General features: G+C 39.3%; 1 protein-coding gene across 1 annotated transcript; it reads right to left on the reverse strand.

The window, feature by feature from the left end:
• Positions 1–654: 654 nt before the first annotated feature.
• On the reverse strand, positions 655–2,604 carry LRRC52 (leucine rich repeat containing 52). The gene is made up of 2 exons (XM_029287318.1): positions 1,965–2,604; positions 655–911 (listed from the first exon to the last, which is right to left on the reverse strand). The coding sequence occupies exons 1-2, from the start codon at positions 2,602–2,604 to the stop codon at positions 655–657; spliced, it is 897 nt and encodes a 298-aa protein (XP_029143151.1).
• Between the last annotated feature and the right edge of the window lie 11,788 nt (positions 2,605–14,392).

Raw genomic sequence — 14,392 nt, forward strand, 5'->3', positions numbered from 1 at the left:
AGCCTTTTTTATTTTTTATTTCACAGCTCCCCAAAGTAGGGCTTGTTTCCCAAAAACACAGGCCTCTGCTAATTATTCACTTTACTTAGCTTTTTTTGGTTTTGAATGTCCATAGAATTAGTCTAGGGTTAACCTAATCATGTACCCAGAGGGTTGACTGCCACTCTTGATGGGATTAGGCCAGCACGTCACATCCGGAGGGTGGGGGCTGAGCACGTCACTTCCGTTTAGGGCCATGACCGGCTGACGTAATCAGCACGTGAGTTTGTTTACTTTGATGATGTCACTGATCAAAAGTGCTGATAATTTTCATTAAAAAAGGTATACACTACTTCTACTGAGGTTTTCTTGTTTGCCCTCTATTCTGTTACTTCTACATTTTCTTGGGAATATTTCATTTTTGGAAGACACACCCACACCCACCCACATTAGAAATTTTTGTTTCTCTGATATATATATTCCTCTTTTTCGATCATTCTATTTCCTACCTCAAGGTGGTATTTTTATTCATAATGAAATAAAATGAAATCTTTCTCTTGAAATGAGTTAAAGAATTAAACTTCAACTAAAGAATTTTGCAATGAAACAAAGGGACTAAAATATTGGTGCATCTACATTAGGTGTTGACACTTGGAAGAGCTCCAAAACAATAAGTTAAATCATTCTGTACTCTTCGTCCTCTGGTTCATCATATAGTCTCATTACAGGATGGTAATACATCACTGTGCCAAACCCAACCAGCCACGCCACTAGAGTTCCTCCCAAGAAGACACAGAAGGTTAATAGACAGATGTATATGAAATCTTCTAGTTGTAAGTGCAGAAGGCACAGGTAATGGAGCTCCAATTTTGCCTTGATGAGAGAAAGACCCTGCATTTTTTCTGGTTTGCTGCAAGTGGTATTCTCAAAATCTGCAAAAACAAAACAAAACAAAACATAAAACAAGAATAATTCTAGTGTGAATTTTAAACAGTTGCTGGTATCTCTACAACTAGATTGGCTTTTTTTGGCAGCTGCAGCACACTGCTGGCTCATATTAATAGTTATAAGACTCTCAATATATATTAAATTCCATCCTTCTTGCAATGTAACAGTAATAAATTGCTAATTCCCTTGACAAGTCAAGCCTTTTCATGGCTTTCATTTCTTTTAAGGCCAATATCCAGCATTTTCTAATTCTGCCATGGACAATTGGGATCAGCAACCTAGTCATTAAACAAAGTGGTTGCTAAGTGAAACTGCAACTGTGCTTATGATTTTCCTTCAGAGTTCTTTTGCTTTATAAGTCTACAAGAGTCATAAATGTGAGGATTGGTTGCAAAGTTACTTTTTAATCACCATCATAACTGCAAGCTCTGTGGAACTGTTGGATCTCAGATATATTTTTACTTCTGATCATCTCAGTTTTAAAACCCTTTTTCTCCCTTTCGATCTGCTGAGTCTATTTCAAGTCTAAACAACAAAAAAATACCTAGTTTTGATATCCCTATATGATTCAAACACTCTGTTAATAGCCAGAAAAATATAGCTAAGATGAACAGAGGATACTTTATATGCCCAGCATAAAAGTTAATTATATAAAACACTGATATAGCAGCATTGCAATTAAACCCTCTTTATGAAAACCATAGGCTGCTTTATACATATTGAGTTTGCAAGTAATTAGGAACAAGGAATTGAACATGTTTACATGTTATGGCGTTATCAGATAACTATAAATAAAGATATCACCGTGGGCCCACAATGGTAAATTTCAGCTGAATTCAGAGATGGTATCATGGTACTGATGTTCTGACTGCACAGACTAATCTGAGAATTTGTGAAAGTTGTCTGTGGCAGAAATACACAGGGACTTAGTGGAGTGTAATTATGTAGGTCTTTGGATCTGACTGCCAATTGAAGAATCTACATTCCTAATGAACCTGGGGAATAAAAGAGGTATTCATCATGAAGTCCGATCTCACCTGGGGACTTAATATCAGTATTTGTTAGCCAGTTGGAGAATGTCAGAAATTTGCAGTCACAATTCCAGGGGTTACCTTTTATTCCCAAAATACGAAGTCTGTACAGTTTTTGAAATGTTTCAGCACTGAGGTAAGACAAGCCACAATCCCTCACATCTATATATCTTAGAAGACTGTTCTTTTCAAAGGCCCATTCCATAATCTCCACCATCAATGGATTGCCAGAGAGATTTAAGAGCAGCAGCTCACTCAGTTGTGAAAAAGTGAAGGATGTTATGTGAGAGAGCTTGTTGAAACTGAGATCCAAATATGTCAGTTTGACTAATCCTGGAAAGCTGAAATCCAAGTCCATTGTTATCAGATTGTGGCTGCAATCGAGGTGGACTAGTTCATTGAGATAACTCATGGTTAATAGTGGTAAATTGGTTAGATTGTTCTGTGCTAGAATTAGTTTTTTGGTAGTCAGAGGAATTGTGGTTGGAAAGTTGTGTAATTTTTTTCCTGTGCAGTTCACTCCCCACTTGTTACAAGAACATTCTGTGGGGCAACTCAGGGCCTCTTCTATCCATTTCATTCCAAGTGCAAGAATCATCCACAAAAGTGTGGAACTATGACAAGAGATCGGAATGAAGTATCCCATCTTGTAGATTTCTCTCCTTTAGCTTCATCAGAAGGGGACTTGCCTTTTTGAAATTTCAAATGCAGAAGAGAATGTTAGTTTACCAGTTCCTGCTAGAAGAGCTCCAAGTCATCTCAGTTGTTACTGTCACCTTTATGACATCACCTCTTTAGCTCATTCATCTGGAATCATGATGGTGATGTACAAGCAGATCTGCCTTTGTCAACTGTCTTAATAAATATTCGCTTCTTTTTTTTACCATTTATGCATATTCCAGTATTTCATACTTTTGAAACCATAATTATATTATTACATAGCGCAATAATATTTACACAAAAGAGTTTCATTGTTTAACATGTAAAATATATACACTACATGATGGTTTATTCATATATGTACATTTACATATATGACCAAGATTCTCAAGACTATATTTTCTATAAAAATAACCAAGATGTAGCTGAGCCAGAACAATTCTAGGTCTAGATGGAATCAACAATAATTCCTAGTTAAATATACCTGCTTGTTTTCCTCCAGTTCAATGTACATCTCTCCAGGTATTCTAGTTATAGCAATAAATAACTTTTTGCAACAAATCTAATATAATATTGTAATACTAATTGTTCATTTTTCATTATTTTAACTGAAATTATAACTAAAGAAGTCCAGCAGCGGCCTTCTGGTTCTGGATCGCGGTGCTAGCAGACGTGCGAGGAGAGTCCTCTCTTCACCGTCCAGTTTCCCTTCGCCGGTAGACCCTGGACAGGGTCGAAAGTCGCCCTGGAGGGGCGACCACCATTGAGGAGGACCCTCGGTAGTCCGCGGAAGGGTGGCAGCACCTTCTGCGATCCAAGGCAGCTCCTTAGGACCGACAAAGAAAAGATCGGCCATCAACATGGCTGATCACTTAGCCGTACCAGCCGAAAGCCAGAAGAACAATTAAGCACAAAGAACCGCCGTGGAAGATCTGGGTGAGACCCTTTCTTACCTTTCTGTGAAAAGCCCCTGGAATTATTTCCCTGCTTCTAATTGAGCGGCATTTGCTTAACCTGGGAATATAAGCTTTGGAAAGAAAAGAAAGAATAATTAATTTTTAATGCATAAATAACAGGATTTCTATTTTTGGACACTTTGGAGCCTCAAAAAGTCCTTATTATAGAATTTTATTATTCTATCTACTTATTAAGTTGGAAAATATTGGTTTTTCCCCGCTTCTTTTAACTGGATCAAAACTATATTGGCGTCTGGAAAAAAAATTCATAGCCTACCTGGGACATCGTGTGGTGAAATTTGGCACAGCAACTGATTTTTTTTTTATTTTGAAGCCGGATTTGACCTTCAAATCAATACAAAATGGAAAAGATAAGAGTTGGAAACAGCTGGGTGGTGAGACCAACTATTAGAAATTGTGGAGGTGGATACTGGCTGACTGTTATTAAACACCAAATAGAAATGGAGGAACTCTACCCACAGCTTAACTATAACCTTATACTGGAAAAAAATCCTTGAAGCTACTGAGCAAATGAATTCCAGAATGAAAGCTAAAGATGTTACCCTAGAACTACAAATTGAACCCCAGACTCCAACTGATCAACTTACAGGCCAAGGAATAGCAGAGGAGGAACAGATTAACATCAAAGAGGACTTCACACAATACTACGTACAACCTATTGAGATGGAGTAACTTTATTCACAACTTAATTATAAACTTATATTGGAAAAAATTCTTGAAGCTACTGAATAAATGAATTCCAGAATGAAAACCAAAGATGCTACCCCAAATTTACAAACTGAATTCCAGACTCCAACTGATCAACATATAAGCCAAAAAACAATAGAAGAGGAACAAACCAATATCAAAGAGGATTTTACACAATACTACCTACAACCTATTGAGAATTTTGATGAGCAAAGAGCGTAACTTCATGTAACTTCATGTAACTTCAAAAGCAATAGGAACCAATCTACAAACACGATATATTGAGAACTTTGACAACTTTGACAACCAATTAGTAACCACAACACTGGATATGACCGACTATGTTACACAGATGATATCGGAAAAAGGAGAAGAGGAACAAGACCAGACTGAACTGACGATAAACATGCCTAACCAAACATCGAGATCTGAACTATTAGGGCAATAACCTAATAATTACAAATGAGCCAGTCCCTTTGAAAAATTGATAACTGGATGTTCTCCCTTGACTCAAATGATATGTGTAGGAATGAAGGGAGACATATCTGATGATATAGAGGCTCTGATATGGAAGCCTGCTTGGCACAAAAAGAAAGCTAGAGTTAGATTTAAAAATGGGACTTAAAATTACATTTAATGGGTTAAAAAGATTTTTAGAGATATTGATTGATTCAATAGTTAGGATTTAGATTCATAATGGAGATGAAAACTGTCAGATTATAGTTTTGAATTGTGATATGGAAAAGGTTTTGAGACAATGGAAGATACTTTATTAGTAATTGGGGAGTTACTAGGACAAGAAATAGAATATATCTGTGAAATCGAGTAAGAATGTAACTTTTGGAATAACATGGCTATCTTAGATATGATAACTATTTGGTAATGGAATGAGAATAAGGAAATGGATTTGTGAAACAAGGAGCTATTAGGATAAGAAATAGAATAGATTTGGGAAAAGTAAGAATGTAACTTTTGGAATAATATGTTTATTTTAGATATCATAATTATTATGTAATGAAATGAGGGAAATTAGGGCTACCTGGAGTGTAAATAATATGGTCATTTAAGGCTAATTGGAATATGGTAATTGGAATTATGTAAAGCTTAAAAACAGGACATGCATCTGTATAAGTAAAATGTTATTGATAAATGTATTGATTGATTGAGCTCTATTTAGAAATGCAGGGCTTTTTTTGTCATAGAATGCCCAGAACAGAGTTCTTGCACCTTTTTTGGATGGAACCTTGTAGGTTAGGCAAGGCGGGTTGTATGACGTGTGTGAGTTCCACCACCTTTTTTTTTTTTTTTTTTTTTACAAAAAAGCACTGTAGAAATGTATTAACTTTAATATGTTATATTAATTAAGGGAAATAGAGAGGGAATCTTTAAGGAGTTAACCTGAGGAATATATGTATGACTTTGTTATTGGATTATTGATTACCCCATCACCATGTTGTTTCCTAAGCACTTGGATGTAAAAACTGAAAAATTAATAAAACTTGTTTAAAAAAAAAAGTCCAGCAGCAAGCAGCAAGTATTGATGTAACAACTAACTAACACATAAGAATTTTTATTTAAAATCCTATGGAATGATGTAATCTTTTCTATTGGACATCCTAGAGTGCAACGTGATGCATAAGGACATCTTTCCCCAGAGCAAAACCTTGAATCCAAAGCCTACAATCTGAGTGAACATGTCAGTCTCTTCCTCCATCTCCAGTTTCTTGCCCTCTTTGTGAATAAAGTGGGTTGTCCTTTGTGCAGCAAAAACATTGACCGTGAGGGAGAAATCATGTGCCATCTTCTCCAAATATCTCTGTATTTTTTCTGTGTCTGGTAACTTTTTAATTTCTGCATTTATGGAGCTCTCTGGAACTGAAGAGAACAGTGTAATGTTCCTCCATGTCTTCCATGCAGGTGAAGTGCAAGTACTCTTTTTCTGTGTGCAAGGGCCACTGGGATATTCAGGCTAACGAAGAGGAGGCCCTCAGCCTTCCATCTCCATAACCAGAAACTCTGATGAGGAGAAATTCTCAGGACTCCTCTTTCAGGTATGAGGTATATGTTCGTTTTTCAAAATCCATAGTCTTTCTATGTATAATATTGAATTCATATGAGGTAATGTGTTTTTATTTCTAACATTCATCTATCTTTATGTGTAAAAGATACAAGACAATTTTTGGTTGCTGTGTATATTTAAATGAATTCTACACTTGCTTTGCTTGTGTCAGACCTGCCCCGACTTAGACGTTTAGGAAAGAAAGACCCTTGACTCAATTTGGTTGAAGTGATAGGTCCGTGGTGGCGATCCTATGGCACACGTGCCACAGGTGCACGCAGAGCCCTCTCTATGGGCACGCGTGCCGTTGCCCCATCCTAGGCCTTCAGCTGGGTTTTATAAAACCTTTTTGCTTTAGGCCTCCGCTGCCGTGTGCAAAAAAAAGGTTCAATCAATCAATCAATTTCAACTTCTTGCGGAAAAAAAGATCTCGCAAAGTTGGAACTGATTGATTGAACTTTTTAGTCCCACCCAGTCTGTCGTTACCACCACAGCCATGCCCACCCAATTGGCCACACCCACCCAATGGGCCACACCCACCCAATGGGCCACGCCCACCCAATGGGCCATGCCCACCCGGCACCCAACAATACATAAGTGGGTTTTGGGTTGCAGTTTGGGCACTCGGTCTCTAAAAGGTTCGCCATCACTGTGATAGGTTGTTTTACTAAAGTTATGCAGTCACAGGTGAAAGTAGAGCTAGATCTGAGTATTCCCATGCAAAAGTTACAGTTTTTCCCTTTTCCCTGGCCCTCTCCCTTTGACCAGTTCACCAGGGTCAAATAGTATTTCTTTTTGATGTTTTGGGAATCATTTTGATGGAGAAATATATGTTAGGTTCCAGGCCCTTACTTAAATTGGAGATACCTGTCAACGCTGTTAATATAGGATATTATTGCTTTGACAAAATATGCAGAACTGTCTGGTATTTTTAGAGTTAATTCAAATGACTGAAAAAAGGGAGGAGATTCATAAGGAAAGCCTGGGAAAAGGAACGGAAGTGAATCTTTGCCTTCTGGGCTAATTGGAAGATGTGACTTATGACTGCAAAATAAGAGAGGGGTTTAGCAAGAAAAGTTAGACGCAAGCAAGGAGAATTCAGATTCTGGCATAAACATTCATGATGTGCCGTCGATTTGTTACACTGTTAATAAAGACTTTAGGATAAACATGCCTGGAAGTTCTTTGAAGTGTTTCATTAGTCAGAACCATGACATCATGCCAGAATCTACAAATTTTTCAAACCAATTAAGGGGTCCCGAACTCCAATCACTATTCCTAAACTAAGGGGTAGACTGATAAAGATTCGGGGAAGATCTCATTATGGAAGGGGAGAGATGGCTTGAGGCCGGCTCCTCACAGCAGCAGCTTCCCCAGGGAGTGGAGCGGCAGCCAGCCAGCCGGCGGAGAAAGAACTCTGGCAGATCCCCCAGCTGGGAGTAAAGACTTCAAAAGCAGAATGGAGAGATAACGAAGTTTTGGGTGAGTCACTGGAAAGATTTCAAAACCCAGAGGTGAAAAGCAGAAATCAATTCCTGCAGAGAGAAGCCTACAGCCCTTCCATTGCAGATGTCCCTGCCAGGGACTCCAGCCCTGAAGAGAGAGGAAATTCCAGTCTGAGGCCTCTGCAGCAATGGGGAGATTGGGTTCCCCAGCAGGTGGATGGTCTGCGTCCTCTGAACTTGCCACAGCTAATAGAGGCCTTGCAACAGCTTGGGGTGGTACAGAAGCCAGGAGATCAGCAGCTGGTGGGGGAATGGCCACAGCAAGGAGATTGGCCACAGCCCCCAAACGTGCAACCCCTGGGCATAAATCTGCAGCCAGGATGGGGCCAGTAGCAACAGCCACCATGGGGCCCCCAACAGCCTATAATTGCACCATTTTTCAGAGCAACCTTTGATGGGGACCCAGAGAAGCTGATTTTTTTCCTCAACCAAGTGTGCTCTCATTTGAATTGCTGGGCCTATCTCTACCCGAACCCGGGGGCCATGGTCGATGTGATTGCATCCAGCCTAGAGGGAGAAGCATCCGAATGGCTGAACTATTTATATAATGAGCAAGCCCCCAAATTGGGGGACCCCCAATTCTTCCTCCTAGGGCTGAGGGAAAGATTTGAGGACCCATCTATTGGTCTTAAAGCAAAAGAACAGATCCACAAAATAAAACAAGCTGGCAGGCCTGCCCTGGAGTACGTGCGGGAATTTCACAAGATAGCTGGTCGAATAGAGGGGTGGCCTGAACAATCCCTAATCCATCACTTCATTGAGGGATTAGACGAACACCTCTCTCAGGCCTGCATCTATCGAGCCGTACCTGATCAGCTGCAAGAATGGTACCAGGCAGCAGTGAAGCTAGACGTTCAGCTCGCCTGTTATCTGAAGCCACCTGGGTGAAATCCAGTGAGGTGAAAGCTGACAGGCTTGTCAAAAGGTTTCATGCAAAATACCCCAACAAACTGAAAACTAGTCATTAACATATGCTTTTGTTTACATTACAGGATCTGTCCTTTTTGTAAGGGGGGCCGGATGTCAACGCTGTTAATATAGCATATTATTGCTTTGACAAAATATACAGAACTGGCTGGTATTTTTAGAGTTAATTCAGATGACAGAAAAAAGGGAGGAGATTCATAAGGAAAGCCCGGGAAAAGGAACGGAAGTGAATCTTTGCCCTCTGGGCTAATTGGAAGATGTGAGCAAGGGGAATTCAGATTCTGGCATAAACATCCATGATGTGCTGTCGATTTGTTACACTGTTAATAAAGACTTTAGGATAAACATGCTTGGAAGTTCTTTGAAGTGTTTCATTAGTCGGAACCATGACAATACCATTAAAAGTCTAATCAGGCAATTCAAACGGATGCTTCTTGAGGAAACAGTACTTTAATTGATCAAATAAAACAGCTGGGTGGCAAACAATGTGGAATGCTGGCAGAATTACGTCCAGAAGTGCCACACCTTAGCGTGCTTTATAAACTTTGTTAGCCAATGAAAATCAGACAACGGAGCCATTACATCATAAGGAAGACACCAATCATTCCTGTACACTCCCTTATTCCCACCTTCAGTACATCCCATCCAAGTACATGTTTCCTATGCTTGCATGAAATTTGTCCCTAATACAAATGCTGATTACAAAAGCAAGATAGCAATAGTTAAGCTAAACAATTTCTTTTTGTTCCAGTTACAGAACCCTTCACACAAAAAACTGAAAGCTGTGGTTTTAGTTTATTATTGTAGTAACCTGTATCTTGGTCTGCCTCACTGTGGGTGGCTTTCTGATTTTTATGATTTCTGAATTGGTAGCAATTCCTAAGTGACTTACAAAAAAAGCTATTCTTTGACCAAAGAGGGAGTCAAGATGGAGGAGCAAATTATTAGAGATATATTTGAAAATTCTCTAAATAAAATCCAACAGTTTGTTTACCAGCTGTGCTCCAAGGATGATTTTAAAAACCCTTCTCAAACTACTTTAGAGATACAAACATGTATAGAAAGTTGCTAAACTACTGAGGCAACTTTACAAGTAGCTGAAAAGGCAGAGGGGTTAACTGCAATTTTGGAATATAAACCTACCACCAACTTTTATTATACTGGTTTAAACATAAATCTCTCAACACAACTGAAAGAAGAGCTTCTATGCTTTGCACCACTTGGTGTAGTTTCGTATTCTGTTCCCAGACCATGTGTCCTTGGCGGTTGGCTTATTCCGGTTTGACACGTCTGGTTCTTGTCAGCTGTCTCCCCCTGTCCATTTGTCTGCCCTTTCCCATGCCCAAGCTTCACTTTCCCAAAATCCTTTCTCTTCCCCTTGCATTTATGGCAAGATGCCAGCAAAGCAAAGAAGCTAAAGATGGCAGACCTGAAATTTTGCTCCCCTTAACAGGGACACTAGTCCTGTAGCAAAAAGGGAGAGAAGACATAGAATAATTAGTTTTCAATGGGTTAATCTGGATACTTGTTATGGAACTTGCGAAGGAATTTGAGGCTTGAACCAGTTGAATGTCGTGGTTCCGACTAATGAAACACTTCAAAGAACTTCCAGGCATTGTTTATCCTAAAAAGCCTTTATTCCTGTGTAACAGAGTGTCGGCACAGCATGGATGGATGCCATTCCGGGCTATTCCCCTCCCCTATCTTGCAGTCATAAATCACATTTTCCAATCAGCCTGAAGGGCAAAGATTCACTTCCGTTCTGTATCCCACTCATTCCTTATATTTCTCCTCCCACCTCAGCATCATCTAAATTAACTCTAAAAATACCAGACAGTTCTGCATATGTTGTCAAAGCAATAATATCCAATATTAGCAGCGTTGACATTGAACATCCACCCATTCTATTTCCGAAGGGAGAAAGTCTTTCTATGTGATTAAGTATTGGGTTTTATGAGAGCCTAAAATTCCTTTAATTTCAAAATGCTGTTTCAAAATTAATCAGGATGGGAGTACGTGGTAGTTTCATTGCAGGGCATAGGGGAGAAGTGATTTCCAGTTTCAACAGGCTACAGTGAAAAACTGGGTGAATACATCTAAGAATTTTGGGTAGGTCCAGTTAAACTGTTACTTGGTTGATGACTTTAGTGATAGGGAAAGGGCCAATGTACTTGGAACTTAACTTTTCCAATTGCTGCCTAGATTGCAGTTATTTAGTAGAAAGGTAGATGTCAACTCTCCAACAAACCCGGCTGCAGCCATCTTGCTCATTCTAGATTGCCACATGGAGGGGGTATGGAGTATCTTTGCTAGTCTAAACAATTCTGTGTCCCTTGGGAACCAAGGTCATTCTATCGGTTATGTTAGAGGGTTGGGCGTTTTGTTAGAAAGCCCACCAAACTATTCTATTGGGGAATGTGGATGATTGCATAGCATTGGGGTGAGAAGTTTGACTTTGTAATAATGTAACTCTTTGGAGGGAATTTCAGACTTGGTTTCACATTTGATTGTGCTGATATTTTGTATCCAGTAAACATGTTCTTTGAGGAAGCCTCTAGCCTCCAAGTTCTGATTTATTTGGTTCTATCTTTCAGAACGGTGACAATAGACTTTGTTGCCTACAATAAAGACTTTTGGCTTGGAGCATTTTTTTGTCAGCATGTTTTTTTATACATTTCTTGCACTTCTTCAAGCGCTTTGCACATGACCGGCCAGGTGTTTTGTAGCTGGCTAATCCATTTGGTTAATGATGTGGTTTGTGATTTCATCTGGGGCAATTCGAGCATAGCTACAAAGTTTGGCCCGGATGCAATTTTAAAGGGGTGAAACCAGTGCTGCTATGTACTGTGTTATTGTAGTCTATCTCCGTGAAAGAGAGGAGATCAGCCCAATTGTCTTCTTGGTAGTTAATGTAGCATCTTAGATACTGTTCCAGGATGCCATTAATTCACACACCCCATTTGTCTAGGAAGAGAAGAGAAGAGAGCTGGAAGGGAACTTGGAGGTCTTCTAGTCCAGCCTCCTGCTCAAGCAGGAGTCATCTCAGACAGGTGGATGTCTAGTCTCACCTTAAAAATCTCCAGTGATGGAGCGCCTACGATTTCTGGGGGTAAGCTGTTCCACTGGTTGATTGTCGTCATTGTTAGGAAATTTCTCCTTGGTTCCAGGTCGCTTCTCTCTTTGGTCAGTTTCCAACTGTTGTTTCTCATCCTTCCATGTGGTGCTTTGGTGAACAACTTGGCCCCCTCTGCCTTGTGTCAGCCCCTTAGATACTGGAACATTACTATCATGTCCACCCTATTTCTTCTTTTTCTTAGACTAGCCAGACCTAAATCCCATAGCTGTTCGTCATATGTTTTAGTCTCCAGGCCCCTGATCATCTTAGTTGCTCTTCTTTGAATTTTTCCCAAACTCTCAACATCTTTTTGTGGTATGGTGACCAAAATTGGCTGCAGTATTCTAGGTGTGGTCTTACTAGGCTTTATAAAACGGTAATAGTACTTCTCGTGATCTTGATTCTATGCCTCTGTTTATACAACCCAGGATTGTATTAGCTTTGTTGGCAGTTGCTACACACTGCTGGCTCATAGTCAAGTGATCATCCACTAGGACTCCAAGGTCCCTCTCACAGTTACTGTTTTTGAGCCAGGTCTCGCCCAATCTGTATTTGTGCCTTTGGTTTTTCCTGCCTAAATATAAGACTTTGCTTTTCTCCACATTGAAACTCATTTTGTTGGATAGGGCCCATTGTTCAAGTTGGTCAAGATCTTTTTGGATCTTGTGTTTGTCTTCTGGGGTGTTGGCTACTTCTGTCAGTTTGGTGTCATCTGCAAATTTGATGAATTCCCCTTCTATTCTCTCATCTAAGTCATTGATGAAGATATTGAAGAGTACTGGGCCTAAGATGGAGTCATTGCTTACTTCTGCTTACTTCTCTCCATGTGGATGTAGTGCCATTTAAGATTACTCGTTGAGTATGGTTTGTTAGCCAGTTACAGATCCATCTGGTAGTGATGTTGTCTATCCCACCTTTTCTTAGTTTATCAAGGAGTAGGTTGTGGTCTACCTTGTCAAATGCCTTACTGAAGTCTAGGTATACTTTGTCCACTGAGTTTCGCTGGTCTACTAGTTTAATAACTTTATCGAAGAATGAGATGAGATTGTATGCGCCTGAGTTGTGCTTACATTTCCAGCATCTATCTGACATATTTTTAAACATTTTTACTAATCTTGCTAGTGGCAAGTGCCATCTATAAAACATTTTATATAAGTTTTATTTATATGAAGTTGACATTGTTAATTTGTAGTTTCTCTCCCATAGCTTTTGCCACTTTTCTAATTCTATATTGTAGCCAAAGTTTTTCGCCCATCTTATCATTGTTTCTTTAACTTGCACACTTTCCATTTCCAAAATTAACAAAAAAATATACATTTTCTTAATTAATTTCTCATCTGAGGTTAACAAAATTTCAGATGGCTAATGCCAGAAGGCATTTTAATAAACTGGAACAACACATGCTATTGACTGGATTCAATTTGGAAAGCAGAGGACTTTGAAGTAAGGAACAGAGCACTTCTGGATGAAGGACTGCACCAACAACAAGGGGAGAAGCAAACAGGAAAGACGGCCCAAGGAGCAACTGTACAAGCAGAACAACAGAAGGAGAAAGATGAACAAGAGGGTGAAGGTGAAGGAATTGCCAAAGAAGATAAGGTAAGGTAAGGTAAGGTAAGGTAAGGTAAGGTAAGGTAAGGTAAGATAAGATAAGATAAGATAAGATAAGATAAGATAAGATAAGATAAGATAAGATAAGATAAGATAAGATAAGATAACCTTTATTGTCATTTTTATACTGTGGGCACAATGGCACATATCAAAAATGAAATTTAGTTGCAAAAAGAAATAAAATCTTTAGGAAACTTCAGAAATTGAATATAGATATAATTTATTTGCAAGAGACTCACATAAAAAAACAACGTCATAAAACTATTGGAACATTCAAAAATTGGGAAGCTTTATTATACATCAGCAGTCTGCACACAATCATGATCACTATCCTGTTCCAGTTGGGGAAGAAAGGTTCCTGGATTGAACCTGCTCCTGCGCTTGATATGAACTTGTGGGTTGTCAAGGAGTGCAATCTGATACCGCTCCAGTCAGAAGGCTATAAGCCAATGCTCCCCCTGGATGCTAACAAATTCTGTGTCAAGACTGCTAACATCGGATGTTCTTGCTTGCCATATATGAAGAAGCAAACATGTTTTATTTAGCCTGCATATAACTTCTAGAGTTAAAGCAGACAATGTTAGCAGAGCAGGTGGGAAAGTATGCTAGTTAATCCTAACAATATTTCAGTACAGCATTGCCAAGGTCAGCTGTAACCAGAGGAGTTACGGGAGGGACAGTTCACACTTCAAACTTATTGGAGAACGTTATTGATGACTGTAAAATGAAGGAGTGAGTTATGCTTTATTACGGGTGAGTGGGGGTGGGAGGATTCAGTTTTTGGCTTCATTATATACGTGCCGAAGCTATGTAGCAATAAAAGGATTCTTTAAGGTAAATAAAGCCTCAAAGTTCTTTGAAAAGCTGCTTCTTTTCGGAACCATGACATCAAG

This window comes from Protobothrops mucrosquamatus, unplaced genomic scaffold, assembly GCF_001527695.2.
Source record: "Protobothrops mucrosquamatus isolate PMUCROS unplaced genomic scaffold, P.Mucros_1.0 scaffold_294, whole genome shotgun sequence".
Classification (NCBI taxonomy): Eukaryota; Metazoa; Chordata; class Lepidosauria; order Squamata; family Viperidae; genus Protobothrops; species Protobothrops mucrosquamatus.